This window comes from Mya arenaria, chromosome 3 (genome assembly GCF_026914265.1).
Source record: "Mya arenaria isolate MELC-2E11 chromosome 3, ASM2691426v1".
Lineage (NCBI taxonomy): Eukaryota > Metazoa > Mollusca > Bivalvia > Myida > Myidae > Mya > Mya arenaria.
Genome location: NC_069124.1, coordinates 35,736,450 through 35,762,369, shown reverse-complemented (window position 1 = coordinate 35,762,369; position 25,920 = coordinate 35,736,450). Strand labels below are relative to the sequence as shown.

The window sequence follows — 25,920 nt, the reverse complement described above, 5'->3', positions numbered from 1 at the left end:
TGCCAATTCAGTATGTTTCCATTCATATAAAATTAAAACCTCATTCATTTCTAATATTTCATGGTACAGCAACATTTTGATAAAACAATGGATCAAACAGCTTTATGAAATAGATTTAGTTGTCTGTAGCCGCTATGACATACGGATGGAAAGGAAGAAAATTCTTCGACATAAGCAAAGCGCATGCGCAATTGTTTATTTACTTCCGGTATGTATAACACACGTGAAATTCTGATAATTTGGGACAATTTGCACAAAAATGACGGTTTTTCACGACGAAATAGAAATCGAAGACATGGAATACGATGAAGATAACGAGACGTATTACTACCCTTGTCCTTGTGGAGATAAATTTGAAATTTCCAAGGTTTTTTCAGTTGTTTCTTTTTTTGTTGTCAGCTGTCAAATTAAAAACATATCTTAGATTTAGTTCTTACTTCTTAGTAAAGTTCATGAGGATGGTATAAGTCTTGTTTTTTTCTGAATTCAAAGTAACTTGTTCATTCTTACTTCATCATTTGTATCTATACCTAGTCCAAATAATTGTACGTTGATGCCAGATGGATTTTTTTTAGATTTTTGATATGGCAAATCCTTCACGTACAAATTGTTTAGTATCAAAAGTGGGTAGTTGTTCCGATCAGGATTCCGGGTTAAAGCATATAGCGTCTATAAAATATCATAAAAACAAGAAATATTACCAGATAATGTTATTTTATATTAGTTCCGTACACATTTTTTTTTATTCAACTTATAATTATGAATTTGACGGCTTTTCTTCATTTCATTCTGTCAAAACATAACGATATATACATGAAGGGCACCTGCAAGGCTTTAGGGCACAGTTTTAAAGCGCTCGGAACATTTCGGCCATGGCCGAGTTGTTACGATTGTATAACAAGGTCTATCTCGAAGCTTTGTCGGAAGAGGCCGAGTTATTACGATTGTATCGAGTTGTTCCCCTTCTCATAATTGTTATCTGTGTCAGTCAACTTTCGTTTTATTGGAAAGGTAAACAACTTGTTTTAATGCATTAAATGCTTGTTTAGTGCAAAATAACATTTCACTTACATGGCAAAATATGAATATAACTCTTTATGATCAATTTCAACCATAAAATACTTCACTTAAAACAATTTCAATATTTTTAAAACACCCCCGTTTTTTTGCACATTCCCGTTTAGACGTTAGGGATTGGAAGAATCCCGTATAACACGTCTATTATATTAGACTATATCTATACCGTGAGGGTGGGATTGTGGTTGTGTACAATAATATTCCATCAGTAATGGCCTCATGACTAGTGTGTTGGACTCTTGTTCAAAGACTCTCCGGTTCACCTCTTGCTAACAACAACACATTTTTGATGGGTGGTACTGGTATCGCCCAGAAATAGTAAATGATCCTTTATCATATGCTACTTTTTCTTTTTTAAAAATTAGAAAGAGCACTGTCTTTTTCACTTTTGGGAAATTTTGACATGTAAAGCTTCCAATTTTGGACCTGTAACAGTAACAGTAACACAGAAATGATTTGATTCAATGTAAAAAACAAATAGAGATACAATTAGAAACAATCACAAATGACATCGGCGCAAACAATGATTTATTCATGTTGTTCTTGTTTTGTTTTTCTGGTTAAAAAGATAAGATATTTTTGTAAAATATACTCTTTTCAATTGAGAAGTAGCCTAATTTCTGCCGCTGCAAAAGGAGGTGAAATGCTCAGCTATATTTCATTTTTTTCTCTTTGACAGGAGGACTTAATGGCAGGAGAAGATGTTGCCAAATGCCCTAGTTGTTCTTTGATTATTAAAGTGATATATGATATTGTAAGTATAGCTCTGTGTATTGTATACTTAAAAGTAAAGGTCTTGTGCAAATCGTGATTTATTGACTTTTACAAACATTTTAATACCACAATATACAATATCACCATTAGAGGTCAGCAAAACAGTAGATTTTCATGAACACAAGTGTGTAGAACTTTGTATAATCTGGTTGATCAATTCATGATCACAATGATTTTTTTTATTATAGTTCTGTAAGTGAGCAAAAAATGCATGATTATTAGAATATTTTTCATTCTTTGCATTTATTAGGTTTACTGGTTGACAATACATTTCCGAACATGGCACAAAACCCGAACACCAGCTAAAACACACGTTTGTTTACCGTGATTGATTATTTGATGATCTAGATCATGCAAAGGCTTGCCTTGGTCACACTTGCGAAGTTTCATCTTGTTTTGTTGAGTATTTTTCTAAAAAAATGCCATTCAATATTTATACGCTTAAAGATCAAAATGCAGCACAGGGGGGAATGATGTCAGTGGGCGCAAGCAGTTACATGTATGTTGTACCTACATTCAAGATATTTATAAATAGAAATCACGCTTTACATTTGAAATGCATGTTTAGAAAAATATTGGAAACAATAAATAACTTTGCAGCTAAGTGTTTATTTAATATAGCATACTTATTAATTATTATTGTATGACCATGTATTTTCGGTTTTCAAGTGTTCTGTATTTGTGCCCTCCCTAGCATAAATTTAAGGGCGATTTACTGTCTATAAAATGAACGATTTTCGACATAAAATTGTTGAGATCGTGAATCTGTACTTTGACAGATGTTGTCACATAAACCAAAGATGTTTTATAAGCATTTTTAACTTACAACAACAAAAACTCTCCAAGATGATTGTGAAAAACCTCAAAAAGTGTTCGGATTTGTGACCTTAGCCAGTAACTTCAAGTTTGTTTTACACTATCTAAAGTATTTGTTAAAAGTATATTTGTTTGCAGTTTTGAAGCAATTAAGTTTCAAGTACTCTTCAGTCTTGCAGTTGCATTAAATAATTGCTGAATGAGAATTCTACATACGGTACTGTATATATATGTTATATGCCTTGAAAATCCTTTTATTGCTTCATGTATACCATTCAGATTCAATTTGCTTATATCCTGACTTCAACCATGTTTCTTGCAGGATGACTTTCTAGAGGGGGAAGAAGTTGTTACTGTTGCTAAACCTGAGCTACAGACAGCATAAGTGTTCATGTCCATATTGTTCTTGCAATATAATAATCTGTGACTCTGCAAAACCTTATTAAATGACCAAGTCCATATCATTATATTGCTTTGCATCAGAATAGTTTGTCACTGACTCTTTGTGTGTCTATCACTGCAACTGACCATTATTCTACTGTAAAATTAGAATTTCTTGACACATTTTGCTGAAAAACACAAACTTTGATAATATTCTTTAAAAACAAGCTTGTGTAGCACATAAGAAGTAAGGAACAATCCTGCTGAAAAAGTAAAAGTAGAGAATGTCTAAGATGGAGGTTGAAGGAAGCCAGGACGAGGATGTAGAGGGGGATTATTTCCAGCAGGCAGGTGGATACGAGGACCCACCCACTTTTACACTTGGCCATTCCACTAAGCTACAGGGCAGTCAGGGCTTCCAGGTAAGTGTTCTGGGTGTGGAAGACAGGGGGGTTGGGGGTATTTCTAGCAAGCGGTAGGATATGACTATTGTGTACCCACCCACTTTTACACTTCGCCATTCCACTGAGCTGTCAGCAGTCAGGGCTTCCAGGTGAGTGATTGGTGTGTGAAGTGAAGGCGGAATATTTCTATCAGGTCTGGGATATAAATACCTGCCCACCTTTATACTGAGCTGCAGGGAAGTCAGGGCTTCCAGGTGAGTGTTCTGTGTATGGCGGGAAGGCAGAATATTTCCATCAGGTCGGGGAATATAAGGATCTGCCCACATTTACACTGAGCTGCAGGGCAGTCAGGGCTTCCAGGAAGGTGAGTGTTCTGTGTGATTGGCAGGCGGAATATTTCCATCAGGTTGGGGGTACATGTATAAGGATCTGCCCAACTTTACACTGAGCTGCAGTGCAGTCAGGGCTTCCAGGTGTGTGGTAAGTCTACTTAAGGCTAAGGGAGATTTTCTTATTTTGACATTGCAAAATAGATGGAGATTACCATGAAGCATATTACATTTGCTCATGGCCCTAATGCTTTCATACAGTATTAACACATGAAAAAAGTCCTTAAATATTGGGTTAAACATATCAAACATTAACACAAAAGTAGACATTTGATAGTTCTTGCATTATTGTTGTGCCATGATGTATTTCAGGTTCATAGGACTAGTGAATTGAGTGGCCCACTGGCATCTAGTGAACAACAGGATAGAAGTGGTTCAAGAATGTTTATGCAAGGGATGATGAGCAACTTTGTAGACTTTCAAACCATTGTTCCAAGCGTGACATGTGCCATCACTCAGACTCAATCCATACCAGAGGGTTTTAACGGATTTAATGCCCTGTTTTTACAAGGCAACCATTTCAACCCTGTTCAAGGCTCTATTCCCACAGCCCCTCGGGAGATCTTGCCTCACCCCGGGGCAGTAAAGGTGGAGGAGGGTACTGGGGATAGTGAGGAAGGGGGTGGGAGAGAGGAGGATAGGCTGGATAAGCACAAGACCTCCCATAAGCCCCGGGGAAGGAAGAGCAGATCTTCTTGCTCATCAGTTAGTGATTTGGTAAGAAACATGTGATACATTCAGTGATTTTATAAACTGGCTTGTAAGCTCGCATATATTTGAAGAAAAAGGAGAACTATACTACTCACCCTCGGTGTCAGATAAAGTCAGGTAACTCTATCTTGGATTAAATACAATTGATACCCCTTTATTATTTAAGTTAGAAATTCTGGTTAAGGTTTTGCATGTAAGCACACAAGTCAATATCTCAGCAACTACCTTTGTGTGTTTTTTTTACCTTTTTTGGGATGGGGCCAGAGCGCTTGGAATTGCCAAAATACCGCCAAGTGCCTAAAATAGTGAATTTACCAAAGTATATAGGAAAACCAAAGCCATGCCCCTATTAACCCCTTGGGTTTGAAGAAATTTAAGAGAATAAGTCTGCATTTAGATCTGTACAAGCTGACATGTCCAATCTTTGTGATTGTGAATGTTCAAAAAACAACACTGAAAAATAGTAACTAGATGCCTTGCATTGACACTTTTTTCAAGGATTCTCAACCATTATACCTTCTTATTTAATCCATTTTGAATATAGTGCAAATAAAGGCGCTACACACATTATTTGACTTAAAAATTCTGGCTAAAAGTTTGTATGTACATGTAAGCATGTATAAGTCTATATACATGTATGTATCTCAGTAACTATTTGATGTGTTCAGTGTTGCATTGAAACTTTATACAAGGGTTTCCAACCACCAAACTTACTTAACTAATGAGCACTAGTGTTGTTGTCAAAATCATTGTTTCAGGTTTCATCCAATAAAACATTTTATTATGCCCCCCTTCAAAGAAGAGGGGTATATTGCTTTGCACAGGCATGTCGGTCGGTCGGTCCGTCGGTAGACCAAACCTTGTCCGAGTGATAACTCAACAATTCCTGGACGTATGGTCATCAAACTTCACATGAAGGTTGGGCCTGACCAATAGATGACCCCTATTGATTTTGGGGGTCATCAGGTCAAAGGTCAAGGTCACAGTGACCTTTAATGTTAAAATAATTTTAAAGCTTGTCCGAATGATAACTCGACAATGCCTGCACCCATGGCCCTCAAACTTGACATGGAAATTGGGCCTGAGCAGTAGATGACCCCTATTGTTTTGGGGGGTCATCAGGCCGAAGGTCAAGGTCACAGTGACCTTGAATGATAAAAGGTTGTCCGAGTGATAACGTGACAATGCCTGCACCCATGGCCCTCAAACTTGACTTGGAGGTTGGGCCTGACCAGTAGCTGACCCCTATTGTTTTTGGGGCTCATCGGGTCAAAGGTCAAGTTCACAGTGACCTTGAATGGTAAAAGGTTGTCCGAGTGATAACTCAACAATGCCTGCACCCATGGCCCGCATCATTGAATTGGAGGTTGGGCCTGACCAGTAGATGACCCCTATTGTTTTTAGGGGTCATCGGGCCAAAGGTCAAGGTCACAGTGACCTTGTATGGTAAAAGGTTGTCCGAGTGATAACTCAACAATGCCTGCACCCATGGCCCGCATAATTGAATTGGAGGTTGGGCCTGACCAGTAGATGACCCCTATTGTTTTTGGGGGTCATCGGGCCAAAGGTCAAGGTCACAGTGGCCTTGAATGGTAAAAGGTTGTCCGAGTGATAACTCGACAATGCCTGCACCCATGGCCCTCATAATTGAATTGGAGGTTGGGCCTGACCAGCAGAAGACCCTTATTGTTTTTGGGGTCATCAGGCCACAGGTCAAGGTCACAGTCACCTTGAATGGTTAGAGGTTTTCCGTGTGATAACTTGACAATGCCTGCACCCATGGCCCTCAAACTTGACATGTAGATTGGGCCTGTCCAGTACATGACCCCTATTGTTTTTTGGGGTCATCTGGCCAAAAGTCAAGGTCACAGTCACCTTGAATGGTTAGAGGTTTTCCGTGTGATAACTTGACAATGCCTGCACCCATTGCCCTCAAACTTGACCTGGAGATTGGGCCTGACCAGTACATGACCCCTTATGTTTTGGGGGGTCATCAGGCCAAAGGTCAAGGTCACAGTGAACTTGAATAGTAAAAGGTTGTCCAAGTGATAACTTGACAATGCCTGCACCCATGGCCCTCAAACTTGACTTGGAGGTTGGGCCTGACCAGTAGATGACTCCTATTGTTTTTGGGGGTCATTGGACCAAAGGCCAAGGTCACATGTACCTGGAATGGTAAAAGGTTGTCAGAGTGATAACTCGACAATGCCTGCACCCATGTCCCTCAAACTTGACTTGGAGGTTGGGCCTGGCCAGAAGATGGTTCCTATTGATTTTAGGGGTCATTGGGCCAAAGGTCAAGGTCACAGTGACCTGGAATAGTAAAAGGTTATCCGAGTGATAACTCGACAATGCCTGCACCCATGGCCCTCAAACTTGACTTGGAGGTTGGGCCTGGCCAGAAGATGGTCCCTATTGATTTTACGGTCATTGGGCCAAACGTCAAGGTCACAGTGACCTTGAATGATAAAAGGTTGTCTGAGTGATAACTTGACAATGCCTGCACCCATGGCCCTCAAACTTGACATTTAGGTTTCTGGTGACCAGCTGATGACTCTTGATTTTGAGTTTATAGAGTCAAAGGTCATGGTCATAACACACTCTATCCTCACACTTTAATGGTCATAATCTTAAAACTGCCTTAACGGCAACAAATCAGCTGTCATTTCGGTCCATGCATATTTCATTCAATTGTCCATATAATCCTGACAACATGGCGCTCAGGGGGGGCATAATGTTTGACAAACATCTCTTGTTAAAACTTGTTTCATGGTCAACAAACAATGTGCATTAAGCTATTAAAAATGCATTATTTTAATTATGGTCATTGTTTTACATAAAATTTAACTTTAAAAATTCTGTACACAAGCACCAATTAATTGCATATCCCTCCAACCACTGAATGACTTTAAAGTTAAGAGTAATTGTCATAGCCTTGGCATTGTTGTTGTCAGGGTACAAAACAAGATAACCTTAAACATAAGCAAAAAACTGTTCAAGATATTCCCATGAAGCTTGGTACACCTGTTGTGAGAGACAGTTCTATGAATATGCAGCAAGGCCAATAACTCAAAGAAGTGTTGAGTTACTTCCCTTCCTTGATAGAAACATAACAGAAAAGTGTTGACACTTTTGGCATGGTGCTCTTGTTAACTGTTTATTAAAGTATCTATAATGTTTTCAATTAGTATTGGATATTATTAAGTGGAATGTTTAGATTCATGAATTGAAATAATCAGTCGACCACAGAACTAAAAACTCTCTTCAGGCAACCCAATCAGAACTATGCCTTAAGGTAGAGGACCCCGACCCACCAGTCATGTCCGATTCAGGCTTCCAACCATCACTGGAGGAAATCCTCGCAGAAAAGAAGATGGTAGGTATTGAGAACACATATCCTAGAGATCAGTCCAAATTATAATCTATCATATGAAAAACCTGACAAGTCAGTTTGAAAAATCATGGATAATGATGTAATTAAAAAAGTTTAGAAGTTTAATCAAATACGCTACTGTATATTTTTTCATAGAAAACTGCAATATGAAGATAATAAATTCTGAGATAATACAATTACATGTAATTGTGATCGTCCATGTAAACAATCAATTTTCGACAAAATTAGATCATTGTTTCATCCCTAGCCAGTACTAACCGTACATCACACTTAAGTCATACATGCTGTCAGAAAAATCATTTGTATTTTACCTTCAACAATTTTTTTGGTCAAAAACCTGTACTGCCTTGTATTGTTTGGAAGATTAAAGTGATTATGTAAGACTTCAGAGGCTAAATTGATGCCAAGCAAAATAAAGGTTGTATTGTTATTTTACTAGATGTGAAATCATTACAAGATGAACTGTATGCAATAATGGATTTATTTTGGGTCTTACACTTTTGACCTTTAAGATTGTTATAACAGGAGTTGTATGTACATGTACCAGTAAATGTGTAAATACCCTTTAAGCAGTACTGAATAAATGTTGAAAGAGACAACCAATAAAATAATAAATTATATTAGCTTTTATGAACACATTTCCTAAAAAGTACAACAAGGTTTCATTACAATTCTAGGCACTGATGAGGTCTCCTGAAGTGATAGCTTTCCTCAAACAGCAGCAGCAGCTGGGGAAACAACAGCATCTTGCACGCCCAGACTCCTGATGATGTCTGTCCCATAATGATACTTGATTGGTTCTTTTGGATGTGGTAAAATAAACTGTCAATCAAACAACAGCATCTTGCCTGCCCTCCCACATTGGCATGTAGGTTGAACTTGTAATAAACATGGTCTTGCTGAATGAATATTGTGGAGTCAACAGTTGAAGAAGCCAATGGAATGTTTAAAATTGGATAAGTGTCCATGAAGTGTTGTGATAAATGGTGTTGAGAGTTGGGTTTAGTGGAACTGTGTAAGAAGCCATAGCATTGTAAGACTTTGCATAAGATGCATGTGTATTGTTTTTATGGTACATGTGATGACACTGTGACAATGTCAAGTTAGGGGATCAAAGGTCATGGTCACCAGATTTGACAACAGTCAAGGTTATTTTTAAAAACAGGTATTCCAAAATATGCAATGTTTTATAGCTTAACTGCTGAGAAAGTTGCAAGAAAGTGACCGTTTTCATATTGTAACACACATTGGTAACCAAGTTTTAATTGACCTTTCAACAGCTATCTGTATAACTGGCATCTGCTGTCATGAGAATGCATACAAGCTTTACTGGAAATTATTATGCATCAACTCTTATATTGTCAATCATCCAACTTTGAAGGTATCTTGTACATAATCTCAAATCACCTCACAGATCTTAAATGTTGAAAGGTAATTAGGCTATTAGGGGGGTGTTCAAGCATCTAGTTTCAATAACATTAAAAAAATAGAACAACAGAACCTATGATCAGGTTGAATTACTGTAATAGCGCTTGTCATCAACAAATTTTAACAAGCCCTGCTAAAAATAATTGAGATTTTTTTAGCAAGACCAGAAAGCAGTTTACCATAGCAGGGCTTACGGGCTTAGGCTAATTTTGATCAGTGTAATAACACTTTTTCTTAACCATAGCTTTATTGTTTGTAGGATTACAAACCTGATATATAGCTCTACCCTCAAAGTGAAGGTCACATTTGAAGGTCAATGTTGATGAATATAGATTAGAAATATTTTGTTTTTCAGGTATCCTTTTGTAACATTAGGATTTCAATCAAACCTTTTTATTCAGAATGCGAAACATAATTATACATTATTTCTCTTACTTAGGAGACATTTGTCATGTTCGGGTGACAGCTCCTTATGTTATAAATTGTGTTTTTTGTGAAAATTTAGTTATGTCAGCTTTTTCGTTGCCATTTATTTACAATATCCATGCATATGTACCTGTACATGACTTTGAGCATGTTATTCTATTTAACATGTATTTCTTTGTTTAAGAAGAAACAATAAAACCCAAAACAAAAACATTGCCTATCCTTTGGGACAACTACAAATTTTCCCATTGATGGAATATGGAACAGATATAAACAAATGCCTGACCTTTGACCTCTCAAATTTAGCCATGACCTTGAAGGTACGTGGCTGGAAAATGCACATTGCTCTTTGGCTTTCAGGAATATTGCAAGGTTGTTTTGATTCCTTCTGTCAGTTAAGAGGTGGAAGTGAAATGGGGACTGACTGACAAAATAGCAACATCTCTTAAACTTACAGGCAAATATTTCAAATTGATCTGTGATGCTGGACAATACCCTGTGAGCAAACTCAGTTATCAGAACCATTAACATATTTAAGGTAGGCTGCTCTTTGCCACTTATATGCAAACAGAAAAAAAAGGTTAGAGTTGGATAATGAAGCTTCATTTTTATGAACTCCTTGGTCAGTATGATGACCCTATAATTTTGGAGTTAGTAGGTCTACATATTTAGTTCATGTTTATCAAACAACAGACAATTTTATACTGAACAATTGGAAAACAAGAATACAAGTCAAAGATCAGGGTCTTTATCTTAAGGAAATCTTTGTACAAGCACCAAGTCAGTATTGACATGAAGTACCATACTACCTTTCTTTGCTTTTCAAAGGTTATCTACACTAGACAAATAAAAACACTGTTGGTTTTGGACTTTATTTAAATGACATAGTGATGTCACACAAACATAGCTTTCCATCAGAAGACAAAACATTTCGCAAATTTGGCCGACTTAGCTGACAATTATTTTCAATTGTTCCTTAATCTTGAATATGCATCAAAAGCCTGTATAAGTTGGCAGATACCATGAACATAGCAGGAGATATATTGATTGAATGAATCTATGCACAAAGTTTAATGCCCATCAGTGAAAATAGCCTCATATTTGGTGGATGTTTGGCCTTAATGAAATTGATTTGTTTTCAAAGATTGACTACGAAAGTTTGAATTTCAATTGAAACAAGAGCTGTCACAGTATGTGACGAATGCCCCCGATTGTGACATTGACCTATGAACAAGGTCAGTACATGAAAAGTTGATCTTGCCTTTTCGTGTCAAATACATATGGCAAGTTATATTCAATTGCCTTTAAACATAACAAAATACCACCCATACTTGACAACCGACACTGTTATGTCCTTATAAGCAGCATTCAATTGTGAATAAACACTAAGTGTGACCTTGAACTTAGAGGTAGGGACATGGGTCTTGCACGTGACATGTCGTCTTGGTATGTCGGACACATGTGGCAAGTCATTTTAAAATCTGTCCATACAAGAGAAAGTTACAGCCTGGACACGACAACCTATACTGTATGTCCTTATATATGCAGCATTCCATTGTGAATAAACACCCAAGTGTGACCTTGACCTAAGAGATAGGGACACAGGTCTGTCATGGGACACGTCGTCTTGGTATGTGGAACACATGTGGCAAGTTATTTCAAAATCTGTCCATACAAGGGACAGCCCGGACACAACAACTTATACTCTATGTCCTTATATGCAGCACTCCATTGTGAATAAACACTAAGTGTGACCGTGACCTTAGAGATAGGGACACGGGTCATGCACGCGACACGTCGTATAGGTATGTGAAACACATGTGGCAAGTAATTTTAAAATCTGTCCATACAAGGGAAAGTTACAGCCCGGACACGACAACCTATACTCTGTCCTATATGCAGCACTCCATTGTGTATAAAGACTAAGTGTGACCTTGACCTTTGAGGTAGGGACACGGGTCTTGCACGCGACACGACGTCTTGGTATGTCAAACACATGTGGCAAGTTATTTTAAAATCTGTCCATACAAGGGAAAGTTACAGCCCGGACACGAGTTATTGAGCCGGACACACGGACGGACAGATGGACGGACGGTGCAATTTTAATATGCCCACCTTTGGGGGCATAATAAAATTCTATGTAAAAATCTGCATCCTTGACCTTTCATTACCATGTTCACAAACAATAAAATCAGACCTTAGCACAACTTCCTTGGGTAACACGGTAGACGATCCTTGCGGCATGAAAACAGTTATTTGCAGAAAAGTGAATATTGAACATTTTCCCCTTAAAATAACCACATGCTTGCACTAACAGTTCGAGGGGTGAAAGCGAAAAGGTTCTATTTTCTTTACTTAATTTCACTTGAAAAAAAAATGATTGACAGAAGAACTTCAGCTTTTCTTGTGAGATTCAGTTTCATCTGATTTTTTCTCCCCTTTTTATCAACAGTGACCATGACCCAAGGGGCCCCATACGCAGTCCCATTAAAGGTCTCCATAGACTCTTCCTATATATCAAGTTTGGTCACAATATGTCAGGTCTAAAGTAGTTCATTACCTAAGGGTGATCTATTTTTTATATCAAGTTTGGTCAAAATATTTCAACCCCAACTTTAGTTATTCAGTACATACCATTTTCATTTTATAGTAACAGTGGCCTCATCTTTGATCCTATTGGCCCCGAACACAGTCCCATGAAAGGTCTCCATACACTAACTATATATGATGAACTCTTCCTATATACCAACTTTCGTCAATATATGACTTTTTTAAAGCAAAATAGTAAGTTGGCAATTTTGTTGTTGTTGCTGTTGTTGTTTTTGTTGATCAATTGTGACCCCTTGTTGTATTTTTGTAGGTCACCCAAGGCAGCTTCCTGCAAAGTTTCATTGAATTTGGACAGGTAGTTTCAGAGCAGATGTTTTTTTAACGCAAAACAGGAAGTTAGCCATGTTGATGTTGTGGATCAATCGTGACTGCTTGTTGTATTTTTGTAGATAGTCACCCAAGGAAGCTTCCTGTGAAGTTTCATTGAATTTGGACTGGTAGTTTCAGAGGAGATGTTTTTTAAAGCAAAACAGGAAGTCGGCCATTTTGTTGTTGTTTTTGTTGATTAATCGTGACCCCTTGTTGTATTTTTGTAGATGGTCACCCAAGGAAGCTTCCTGTGAAGTTTCATTGAATTTGGCTTGGTAGTTTTTAGAGGAGAAGTTTTTCAAGTAATTGTTGACTGACGGACGGACGCCGGACAAAGACCGATCACAATAGCTCACCTTTAGCACTTCATAGTTTTAAGTATTATTGAATGAAGGGCATAAAACTTATTGACTTTAACCTAACACAATGTACCCTAAAACTAACTTTAGTTCCTAAGGCAACGGCGACGCTAGTCGTAAAGCCTCCTTTTTCTTCGAATAGAAACTTATTCAGAAAGTCTGTGAAGATGTTCATCAGCAAGACCACAAATCTGATTACCAAATGAGGGTTTAATGTTTTAATTCAGAAAACATTTAATGAACTATCAAAAATGAAATATGGTATGGTGGTAAAAAGAAAAAATAAACTGAATGAAAGAAAAAACCTTTATTTCACTTAACACAGGAAATAGTATGCGACTTCTCAAAATATATGAATACAACTGTATAGAAGACAATATTCCAGTCTGGTTGGAATACGTGTATAAATGAAGTAAAATTAAATAATGCTGAGATATACATGGGAAAATATACCCTGGCTAAATAACAACACATTCAACTACTGGCCAGTTTTGCTGCTTACATGCGTGTTTCAAAATTTAACTGGTTGAAAAGAGCTAACTTGAACCAGCAATGACTTTCTACACAAAGCAAAATATCATTTTGAAACAAGGGATTTTCTTTACTAGAGCTATCACAGAATGTGATTAATACCCCTGCATGTAAGTCTCAAAAATACTGCCTGGATGGAACATTTTATCAAGTGGACGTGTTTCACTGAAGGTAAACATCCACAAAATTCAATATTGTAGAGATATGATCGAGATTGGAAAATATTGGTAGTAAGGTTTATATGGCAAAACATACTTAGTTCAGAAGGTTGCTGTGACCATGACCTGGAAAGGTATAGACAGGGTTCAGGTATGGTACGTCTTGATACTATGGTGGTCATTTCAGCCAAATATTTTTAAAAACTGACCTATGACAAAGATATGGACCAGACACAAACTACCATCAGTAAGGCTTATATAGTTCGGAAGATTGCTGTGACCTTGACCTTGAAGGTATGGATACAGATTTTGTGGGTGAAACGTCTAAACACTATGGTGTTCACTTCTGCCAAATATTTTTAAAATCTTTCCTTGTACTGTAAAGATATGGACTGGACGACATGTTATTATCAGTAAGGCTTATATAGCAAAACATACTTATTTAAGAATGTTGCTGTGACCTGATCATGAAAGAAAGGGACACCAGTCTTGTGCGTGATACATCGGTCATGCTATAGTGATCATTTCTCTTTTCTTTTTTTTTAATCTGACCATGACTGAGAAAGATATGGACTGGACAGAAACGGGAAAGAAGGACAAATCAACATGATGATGCATATAGCCCCCCAATTCACTTGGTGAAGCGATGGCAAATTGAATGTAAAATTAAAAAAATACAATACTAGTGTAACATTACACTTCACAGGCAGTTAAAAGTTGCCAAGTGAATAATATATACTAAATAGGCAAACAATATCTGGTGGTTAGGCGTTGCAAATACAAAATTATCAATTGATGAATTCAACCAGAATGATTTGTTTTAACAACTCAAAGGTATAAATCCAATATGCCTGTAAAAGCAAAATTATTGTGTGTAAAAACAATGGAATGTTGACACTGTATACAACTAACAAGTATCTAAATTTATTACCAGTATTTGGGGTAATATATGTTCCACATACATGTACTTACAATGTATATCTGGAAGAAATGTAAGCTTCAGTGAGATATTGCCAGATCTGTTATCGATGGATTGCTAATTCATGAGCAATATACACTGTAAATACCATCAAAAATAGTTAAATCTGGTGATATGCAACCTTTTGGATATGATTAGAATATTAGTTTGTAGTTGTTCCATCATAATAATTGTAATAAAATCTTAAGAATTAGATTACCAATTTTACCTGTTTTTAATTACAATATTGCTCATTTATCAAAACTAAAATAATGCAAGCTACATTTTGATAGCTATAACTCAACAACTGTGACAGACAAAAATATCATAAGTTATCAATATAATTATGAATAAAACTGTAAGTTTGTAATGATAAGAAATCAAGCATCAACAATTACTGCTATCCCTCTCTTTAAAAAGCACACAAAAAGTAAACTGATCCATCGATAATTTCTCAACAAAAAGAATGTTACCCCATTTTCATTGTATCAAACTAAGTGTGGTGACTAGTGGTTACACTGTAAACATTTTTTGCCAATTCATGGATAATAACTCTGGACTGACAGAGGAATCATGGCTGACTGGTTGTCAAACCTGACCAAGATATTATACCCATAAACATTCTGAACAAAGTTGGTGATGATTGGACAAAGGATTCTAAATTTATTGATGAGACAATACTGATTTTAGGCAGTTTCTATATTTAAAGGACAATAACTTATGAGTGACTAAAGTGATATGACTGGTTAATAGCATTCTCCTAGATAAAATGCCCATACACATTCTGACTAAATTTGGTTAGGATTAAACATAGGCTTCTCAAGTTATTGATCGGACAAAAGCGATTCTTTTTCTATAATTAAAGGGTCATATTTCTTGAATGACTAGAGTGATATGGCTGTTTATCAAAGATTTTATGACCATAAACATTTTGACCAAATTTGGTGATTAATAGACGAAGTTATTGATCAGACAAAATACTGGTAACTGCCTGCCGCAACTATAATACACCCCACATTCTATGTATGGGCACGTAAACAGGTACACCATTGCCATCCAAAAGGTATTATTGACTAATCGCTCATAAAAGACAACTGCAAGCACAATTTGTTCATCACAAGTTTCTTGAAAAATGTTTGCAATGTTTTCAAGATTTGAATGTTTCAACACATCTGGAAGACTAATACTAGCAAAGATTTCGACAGATTCATAACCAGGGAACGATACTCCAGAGTTTACCAATTAAATGCATATCTATTTATTTATTTAATGCAACCAAAGACAATATTGTCATTTAAAGTGCATTTAATTGAGAGACAACATATTTTTATGACAAAATATGTAAATTAATCTCTAAGATATTTAATGCATGCTTTCATCAAAAACACAAGTTACAGAATTCTGAATCATGGCATTTGAAACTAAACTCAATTAAAGTCGGTGTAATGCATTTAAATATTTCAAAGGTAACCAAATTTTATTCATGCTGTTACAGAGGAAATCATGTATAATTCAAAATTCCACTCAAGATAGTAAGGGCTATTCCAGTTAAACATATGTCCCACCCCAGGACGGCAAAATAAAGAAATTCTGTAGGGGGTAGGTCTTTTTCTTAATTTGCTACTGTAGGGGGTGGTGATAAGTCCAATTTCGCTTCTATAGGGGGGCGTCATTTTCTTTTTTGCTTCTGACCGTATCTGCTCATTTATATTCACTGCCCGATGGTGAAATACCGGGTTTTTTTATCCATATAACATATGTTACCGAACGTCGTGTACGGAATTGGTTTGGATACAAATTTTCGCGATATTACGAGTCGGTTCCGCGGTACCGGAAATCAGAAGAAGTTGCGTCCCTTGACAACAAGATGGCGGAGGCGCCAGAATTTGTAAAGTCGTGGTCGAAGACCAACCTACAAAATTGGCTAGAAAGCAATAGTTGCGCCGCATGTGTGGATACGTTTCGTGGTAAGTATACCAAATTGCAGTGTTCGACACTAACGGGGTCCCGGGATCCCGAGGACACCAGTTTTTCAGGAGGGACACCTGAACTTCGAAGTCCGGTATTTCGTCGGGACACTTTAAATTTCTGACTGATAAACGCTAAATATCAATAAATAAGCAGCATTTAATTAATTTATTACCTAAATTCGGGCTCCCTAAATTTCTTGACAGCACATGTCAAAACAATATTATTAATTATCATTATCGGACTCATCAAAGCGAAAGTATAGCTGACTATTTGACTATAGTTACGTCATGAATCTATAAATAAACAGGTCATTTCACAGGCGCATGCAGGTTAACGCTTCCGTTTTGTTGTTTACATTTTAAACAAGGTCAGAGCTGACAGAGATTTATTATCGGTAAAATACTTATGTGGAATTGTTTTGCTTATGTGTCAGAACCGCCCAAAAAGATGCCAACTCTGATGATACCTTTTATATAATATGATACGAAATTTGAGTATTTACAGTAACATTTACGACACAAAAGAACTGCATCCTACATTCAGCATTCTTTGTTAATTGGCATTCAACTTATCAATATTCTTTGTTAATTTTAAAGACATATATTTTATGCCTTGATAAAAAATAATAGAAATAAAATTTGCAGGGTTTTATTCATTAATTCAATAAATTTATAAAATTTTATGACTTTTTGGCGCGAAAATTAACATGTATACACAATTTTTGGTCGTCTGCTCTTCCAGTATGCACTACGACTGTTGGGCAGTCTGATTGATTTATCAACAGCTCTACTAAATATTGATTGGAGTTTTCACAAGCCAGATGTAATATTCCTACAGTTTCTTAATGAAAAGCACCGACATTTGACAAGACCCTGAACCATGATGTATTTTATGCGTATTTTCCAAAAATCTAAAAATAGTAACAACATCAAGTTTTTGTTTACATTGTATCCATCTCTGTTTTTGACTGAAAACAGAAGGGACTTAGACATTCTCCCGCTTTTGAACCCAATCTACCAACTTAGAGACCAAAATATACCTCACTGCCATTCAGTGCTACTAACCTGTCATTACATGCTGCTGAAAACATGTATAATAATTATGGTGGTTTATACTTGCATTACAAATTGAAAAGTAAAAGGATGTTGAATTTAATATTAAAACAGGCTCAACAATGAAAAAATGTAAAAAGTGGAAGGGACTCCTAATTTCAGGAAGGGACACCTGATTTCAAATGTTGGTGTCCCTTCGGGATCCCTTGGAAAAATGGTTAGTGTCGACCCCTGAAATTGACAACAGTTGTCTAGAATTTTATTAGAAATCATAATTTGTACGTATTGCGTAAATGTTATAAATCCGAATGTTTCGTCCCCTTAACATTTCGACCACAAGTTATTTTAAGGTTGTATATAATTACATGGGTGAAAGTTTCAGCCTCATGTGGCTTAATATGCACTTATAGCAACATATGAAGAAACAAGAGAACCGTGGTGTGTAGGTTATAGTCCATATAATGGAAAATAACCAAATTTATTAATGGAAAATAACAAAATTTATTACAAGCGAAGCCCAGTAATAAGTTTTGTTATTTTCCATTACATGAGCTGTAACCGACTTATAGTTCACCCTAGTTTCTAAGCCAATCATCGAACAAGGCCGTATACAGCGTGCCCATTGGCTGCTCGAAGTTCATTTGGCGCGCGCCATGTCTGTTGACCTAGTTATAATAATTAACTAATTGGATGCAGATGTGATCTTATATGAAACCTATTCGAGCAAAGATTTGAAAATCTCTGGGTGATGATTGGCTTAGAAACTAGGGTGAGCTCTAAGGTCCTATATAGCTCACCTGATCAAAGAGTTACAAAAGAGTAATTGCAAATAATCTTTGCATATAGACGTATAAAAAAATAAACTTCTCAAGGGGGTCCGAATTTGCTCAAAAAATATTCTAAAGGGGGTTCTTTTCTCATCAAATAAACTTCTGAAGGGGGATGGTCCATTTTGAAAGTGCCTTCCTGGGGTGGGACATATGTTTTACTGGAATAGCCCTAACTAAACTAAATATAACTTTCAACATATTAACAAGAATGATGCAACAAAAATACATTGATCAGAAAAGGTATGCTTGTACCTATAAATATAACACAAAAAAATGAACTTCTAACATCAGGAGGGAAATTTTAGTTATTTTGTATAAACTAAAATCAGGTGATAAAAAATCACAGTAAAATAATAATAAGCAAGCTTGAATATTGAATGATAAACATGTACAATGGCATGAAATTGCAATTGTGTATAATTTGTAAACTATGGTAATTATATATAAGAATCAATAGAAGGTAAATCCCGGTAAACTTTCAAAATAATAGTAAAAAGAACAATTAAAACACTTGTTCTCCCCCAAAACCCTGACCAAAAATTTGCTGATAAACTTTTAGCAGAAAAAGGAGAGAAAATACTGTATAAATAATAAAAAAAAACAAGAAACAAACTAAACAAAACTGATACACCTCTTTCAGCAAAAACACTGCAATCTTGTTTTTCAGAACAAGTCAAATACAAGTTCATAATCAATTGAAGGGATGTTAAGTACTTGTTAAACAAAATATTATTCACCATCACAAATTTCTTATGACGGGACAACAGATCAATTCTGAATTCTGAAATGCTAGCACATAACATTAAAACTCAGTTTAAAACCAAAAACATGGTTACCAAAATGTACTACAGTGACAAATATAAACAGTCAAGTTTTAAAACTACATAATATTATCCCTGGATAGAAATGGATTAGATAACAATAAAATACCTTGTTACAAATAGTAATTTAAAATTGCAAATATATATTTCAAAAGAAATAAGTACTTTATATTGTAATTATGCTTTTAAAGGATACCAATTATTAGCTGATATGTTTCATTAAGGCCTTTCTTGTAAGCAACAGCTTAAACATTGACTAGTAACAGTAGTAATCTAACAACTCAAATTTATATTTTCTTTCAAAATGTAAGAACATCTTAAACATACAATTCTTAGTTGAGTAAGTTTCATAAAATGCCAAAATGCATGGATATTATTTATTGCTTAGCACAAATTTGGCACTGTAAATCAAGACTTAATTCATAATAATTGTGATTATAGGAGTAAAAATCATCTGTTTTGAAAGTATGAAAATAACAAAATACTCCTAAAATATTTGCAGTAGCTAGGTTTAGTATGTACAGAATAACATAATAGTCTTCAGAAACAAAGTTTACCACTTTCTTAAGAGTATTTAAGAATAGAAGCCATATAAAATACCTTGAAAGGAAAATTTAACGGATTCACAAAAAGCTAACCATATTTGAAAAATAAGTGGAGGATTTCTTAATGTATGCACTTTCAAGGTATTTTTACAATCATGTAAGAAAGTACAAAACCTTTGCACCAAAGATAATCAATGATAATCACATCTCTGTAAATAACTATTCAAAATATCAATATTGGACAATCAATATTGGACATACTCTTTTCATAAATATGAAATAATCACGGTTAATTATAACACATTAACTAATAAACGTTTGAAGAATCAAAAAGTTAAATGCAACATTTCAAAACTATAAAGGCATTCAAATATTAAAAACATTTTTTACAAAACTTTTTTTTTTAAATCTTTTTTAACTATATGAATATAATATTTAAAACACAAAACTGAAATTTGACAAGAGAACAATGAACACTAATATACATTATAAATGAAATGAAATCGTTGTTAATATGCTAAATCTAGATTGTCTGCGTGTTTGCTTAAACAACGCTCTTGAATAATCAAATAAACAAATAAATGCTGGGCACTCAAAAGGGAGCACTAGCATTCTTACTGTTATGTTGAAATTTTTCTTTCTGTTATGAAACCAAATGTTAGTTTCAAATATTAAGTATCAATATATGTATCTAACCTTTTTTATGTATCTAACTCTTTTCTACATCTACTATGGCATATTTAACAAAATGGCATGTACCAAATAAACTTCAATGAATTAACAAATAAACATGTAAATATAACAATGTTTTGATTAGATACACTAAACAATTGTAATGTACAAAATATGCATTCTGTTGTCACCATCCATACATTGGATGAATCAAACAACACAAGATGAGCAATTCAATATTTTTTGTTATTTTTTTTTTACATTTTTATAAATGGGTACAATAAAAGAAATGTACAAGGAAAACAATCAAACAAAACACATAATATTGGTCAACATTTTCTAAATGATTATTTTTATTATGTAAAGCCATATTATAACTATGAACACTTAAAAAATAAAGAAGAAAAATTAATTTCCATAAGGCACGGCAAAAAAAGTCATGTTATAAGGATGAAACTGAGTATATATGACTAGACACTTAAGCAAGGGCTGCAGTATATAACTGTTATAACTTGGGGCCTGAAGATCACAGAATGTATTATTCAATAACAAAAACACCTCCAGTTTCTCTTAGAACTTCGGTGGATTAAAGGTAAGAGCATTTTAACATATTGACAGAATCCATTTTCAAGGAAGACATTCCTGGATAAAAAACAAGTTAACTATAAAAGCCAAAACCAGATTTTACTATTTTGGCATTAAATTTTCTGTATGTCTGTAATATTGTAATAGACAAAAGCACTATGTGCATACATGTCAACCAAAACCAGGCTATAAATATAATTAGAACCTTACATTTTATAAATACCCCCCCCCCAAAAAAAAAATTCAACAGTTGAAAAATAATAATACAATGTTATGTAAATCAAAAATAAATCATTGCATCTGGAATCTGAGATTACAAAAAATCAACATTGCTCAAATCTATTCACCCATATTTTGTATATTTCCTGATCACTAATTTTCACTAAAAAACAAGGTTTCTTACTTAATTTGTACTTTAAAACTGTTCATGTTTGTAAGAATATAAATCCTTAAATTAGAGTAAATGATATGCCAAAATTTGAAACAAAATAAATCAACTTATTTAGACAAAAATCATAAACTTTATAGTATATAAAAATATCCAAACTATAATATCAATGTAAGCACTTTATGAATATGTATCTACATAAAATAAACAATAAGTATAAGTATACTGCTTTTGAAACTTTGGATACAAAATAACCGGTCATCTGCAAACGAGAATGTCACAATTTGTAAGATATATAGTCGAAGGAAAAATATTCACTTTGCGTTTAAATTATTCCTGACAAAATGTACCACAATGCAGCAAAACACACTGCACTGGAGTTTGTCTATAATTGTAACAATCGTTTAGTAAACCTAATAATCCAGTAATTGCTAGCAAGTAAATGGTAAATCACAGCGAAATGACAATACAGAGCTCTGGCTCAATATGGAAAACTTTTTAAAACAGTTTAATAAAAAGCATCAACTGATCGAAACACTGTGAATCATTTTCTTGTTAAGCAATATATAAGGTGTTCAAAACCAAGACATGATGGTTATTCTTAGCCAGGGTGACAACATAACCCTCGGAGGTAATCTTTAGGCCACAGCATCTGCTGACCTTTACATAGGGGCACTCAAACTCTCCGACAAGTGACCCGTCCCTCTGGAAGACCGCCACATGGAAGCGGTTCCCATGACTGTCACCAATCAAGACATCTCCAGCATCGCTTACGTCGATACCATTGGGATAGTTGGTGATGTTTTCACAGCCTATACGCCTCTGAAAATGGCCGTCCTCGTTGAATACCACAACACAGTGACCCTAAAATGTGAAAAAATTGCATTCTGATCCTTTTTTACTTGCTATTTTTCTATCTTTACAATACACACTGGAAGACTTCCTTACTCTGCTCCTACAGAACTTCACTAACACAAAGACTTATTAAGGACTTTTTTGAAGGACTATTATCTGCTTTTCAAGGGAAATGAATCATAATATTATCAGCTCAGCATTGCATCGGATATGTTTAGATGCAGTTACCTTACAGGTTGTGTGTTAATTTTGTCACTGAATGTTAAGCAAGGGGCCAATGTTGGCTCTCAATCACTCATCTGATATATGTGAAGAAAACACTGCTATAATAAACATTTGTTGGGTAGAACACCCAATTGATATGTGGTAGGTTATTGGTCATCGCCCCAGGAGGGTGTAAATTGAAATGATGAAATAATTGAAATATACCGGACATGTCCAACTGTCGGCCAGACATTTGCATTGACTGTTTTGTGTAAAACAATGTGGTTATATAAACTTGAAAAATATGGAGAATTACTTTAACCTATAAGTCTATAAAAAAACAATTTACCTAAGAAGTGACTTCATTCTAGAATTAAAATCATAAAAGTATAAAAACTGTTCCCTTGTGACAGAAAATAGACAATAATTCTAACATAGATATTCCAGCTCCACTATGTAGCAAGATTTGCTCCCCTTGTTATAAGTGTATAGTTTAAAGGGACTCACTGGTGTTGATGAAGTAGTTTTAGTCAAAGTATGACTATCATGTTTCATTTGTTTTCAAAATGTCACTTCAAATTATTTTGGAACCAACTGTAAACATTTATGCGTTTATTATGCACCGCCGAATCGAAGATTTCGGGAGGGGGAGATTGTTTTGGCGTTGTCCGTCCATCATTCTGTCCTTCCGTCCGTCCGGTACCATATCTTGGTAGGCATTGATCAGAAAATGTTCAAACTTGGTCAGAATGTTTCCCTTGATCATATCTCGCCCACTTTTAAGAGGGTCACATGGGGTCAAAAACTAGGTCACTAAGTCAAATCTTTGAAAAATCTTTTGAACATACTTGAGGCATTATACATGAAACTTTAACAAAATGTTTTCCTTGATGAACTCTAGGTCGTAAATAAAACTGCGTCACATATGATAGAAAATAAGGTCACTAGGTCAAATCTTAGAAAAATCTTGTCCGGAACAATATCAAGGTAATGATTGGTCAAGTTATGTTCAAATTTGGTCATGATGTAAACCTTGATGAAATATGAATCACTTAAAAAAGTGGGTCACATGGGGTCAAAAACTAGGTCAGTAGGTCAAATATTAGAAAAAAAATTGGAACATACTAGAGGCATAATACATGGTCAAATATTCATAAAACTTAATCAAAATGTTGTCTTGATGATCGAAATCTTGGACTTACTTAAAACTGGGTTACATATGATTGAAAATTAGGCCACAAGGTCAAATCTTAGAATTTTTTTGTCTGGAATGGAAATGATTGGTCGGCTTATGTTCAAACTTGGTCATGGTGTACCCCTTGATGAAATATGGACCGCTTGTAAAAGTGGGGCATATGGGGTCAAAAATGAGGTCACTAGGTCAAATTTTAGAAAAATCTTTGAAACACGTTAGAGGCAATATGTATGGTCTTATATTCATGAAACTTGACCAGAATGTTTTCATTGATGAACTCTTGGACATGCTTTAAACTGGGTCACATGTGATAAGAAATTAGGTCACTAGGTCAAATATTTCAAAAATCTTGTCGGAAACTATCTTATGGTGGTGATTGGTCTGATTAAGTTCAAAAATGGTCAGAATGTTATCTTAGGTTATATTTCGACTGCGTTTTAAAAGTGGGTCATATGGGTCAAAAACTAGGTCACTAGGTCATATCTTACAGAAATCTTAGGAACACTCAAGAGGCAATACATCTGCTCTAATTTTCATGAAACTTAATCAGAAAACCTCGATGAAATCTTGCAACTAGTTGGTCATGTGGGGTCAAAAATGAGGTCACCGAGTCAAATCTTAAAAAAACCTTGTGGACACTCTAGATGCTATATTTTTTGCATATATCTGGACCAATCTTCATGAAACTTAATCAGAATGTTTGCCTTGATGAAATCTTAGATTAGTTTGGATCTGGGTAACATGGAATCCTAAACTAGGTTTCTTGGACAATTCTAAATGTAACATTATATACAATATATTTTTTTTATTTCAAACAGTTGCAATCAAACTCAAACTCATATATTATATATTTCATCAACAATTGATTTCCATTCCTTGACTTAGCCCAATCAGACGAGGATATCAATTCAACAAATTTGCTTGTTACACTTGAAATTCTTCCTGATAAATAGCCATCAGTATCTTTCATAAGCCATTTAGATGGCAACAAACAGTCACAGAAACATGATAAATACTACCGCTTTGGCCTTATCGGTCAGAGTGATAGCCAACTGACCCTTAAGCTAATATTATCCTCCGAAGATTACTCTACCAAAACTCAATGAAAAGAAACTAATTACAACTCTCAGTCAAAGCATCTCTGTCAGCTAGACAACTTAATTCATATTAAGCTTCAAAATAAGTCATCATACTACTTCAATGTCATCCAGCGGTCATATCTCAGAGATGCGATAAGAAATGGATGCCTTGCATAAATTCTTGCAAACATCAGAATGTACCCATATCATTAAGCTGTGCCAACGAAAACAAATTGTACAATGCCTGAAATGACAAACCTTGAAATCGCAGACATAGTACTCCTTGCCACTGATGGCAATATCGGAAGGCTCCCTCATATAGTCACTGCAATCAAACCACTTAATCAGATCTCCAGCCTCATCAATCACAAACACAGTTGGCGACACACTGTCAACAGCAACTACATGGCCTGAAATAGTTTCCATATAATCATAATGTCTAATTTTTATTTCAATTCAAACACAAACAGCAAACTTATCACCTTACAATCTCAATGGCATATTTCTCACCCTACAAACTTCATGGCATATGTCTCACTCTACAACCTTCATGGCATATGTCTCACTCTACAACCTACACAGCATATTTCTTACCCTAAACCCTTCACAGCATATCATCACTCTACAACCTTCATGGCATATTTCTCACTCTACAACCTTCATGGCATATGTCTCACTCTACAACCTACACAGCATATTTCTTACCCTAAACCCTTCACAGTATATTTATCACTCTACAACCTTCATGGCATATTTCTCACTCTACAACCTTCATGGCATATGTCTCACTCTACAACCTACACAGCATATTTCTTACCCTAAACCCTTCACAGTATATTTATCACTCTACAACCTTCATGGCATATTTCTCACTCTACAACCTTCATGGCATATGTCTCACTCTACAACCTTCATGGCATATTTCTCACTCTACAACCTTCATGGCATATGTCTCACTCTACAACCTTCATGGCATATTTCTCACTCTACAACCTTCA

At 35.4% G+C, this 25,920-nt stretch overlaps 2 protein-coding genes across 2 annotated transcripts in view; one reads left to right on the top strand and one right to left on the bottom strand.

The window, feature by feature from the left end:
* Nucleotides 1-3,059: 3,059 nt before the first annotated feature.
* On the top strand, nucleotides 3,060-10,011 carry LOC128229276 (uncharacterized). The gene is made up of 4 exons (XM_052941103.1): nucleotides 3,060-3,470; nucleotides 4,154-4,558; nucleotides 7,821-7,928; nucleotides 8,624-10,011. The coding sequence occupies exons 1-4, from the start codon at nucleotides 3,333-3,335 to the stop codon at nucleotides 8,711-8,713; spliced, it is 741 nt and encodes a 246-aa protein (XP_052797063.1). The 5' UTR covers nucleotides 3,060-3,332; the 3' UTR covers nucleotides 8,714-10,011.
* An 11,454-nt stretch (nucleotides 10,012-21,465) lies between these two features.
* Nucleotides 21,466-25,920, bottom strand: part of LOC128227190 (B-box type zinc finger protein ncl-1-like) — a 72,376-nt gene continuing 67,921 nt past the window's right edge. The window contains exons 12-13 of the mRNA XM_052937479.1: nucleotides 25,181-25,332; nucleotides 21,466-22,453 (exon numbers count right to left, since the gene is read on the bottom strand). Coding sequence (XP_052793439.1) covers nucleotides 22,145-22,453; nucleotides 25,181-25,332 — 461 coding nt within the window. The 3' untranslated portion in view covers nucleotides 21,466-22,144. The remainder of the gene's footprint in view (nucleotides 22,454-25,180; nucleotides 25,333-25,920) is intronic.

Bases quoted from the DNA above. Each gene is read 5' to 3' on its own strand.
- LOC128229276 (XM_052941103.1), top strand. From the start codon at position 3,333: ATGTCTAAGATGGAGGTTGAAGGAAGCCAGGACGAGGATGTAGAGGGG. The intron at 3,471-4,153 runs GTAAGTGTTCTG...GATGTATTTCAG, and splicing joins AGGGCAGTCAGGGCTTCCAG to GTTCATAGGACTAGTGAATT. The intron at 4,559-7,820 runs GTAAGAAACATG...AACTCTCTTCAG, and splicing joins GCTCATCAGTTAGTGATTTG to GCAACCCAATCAGAACTATG.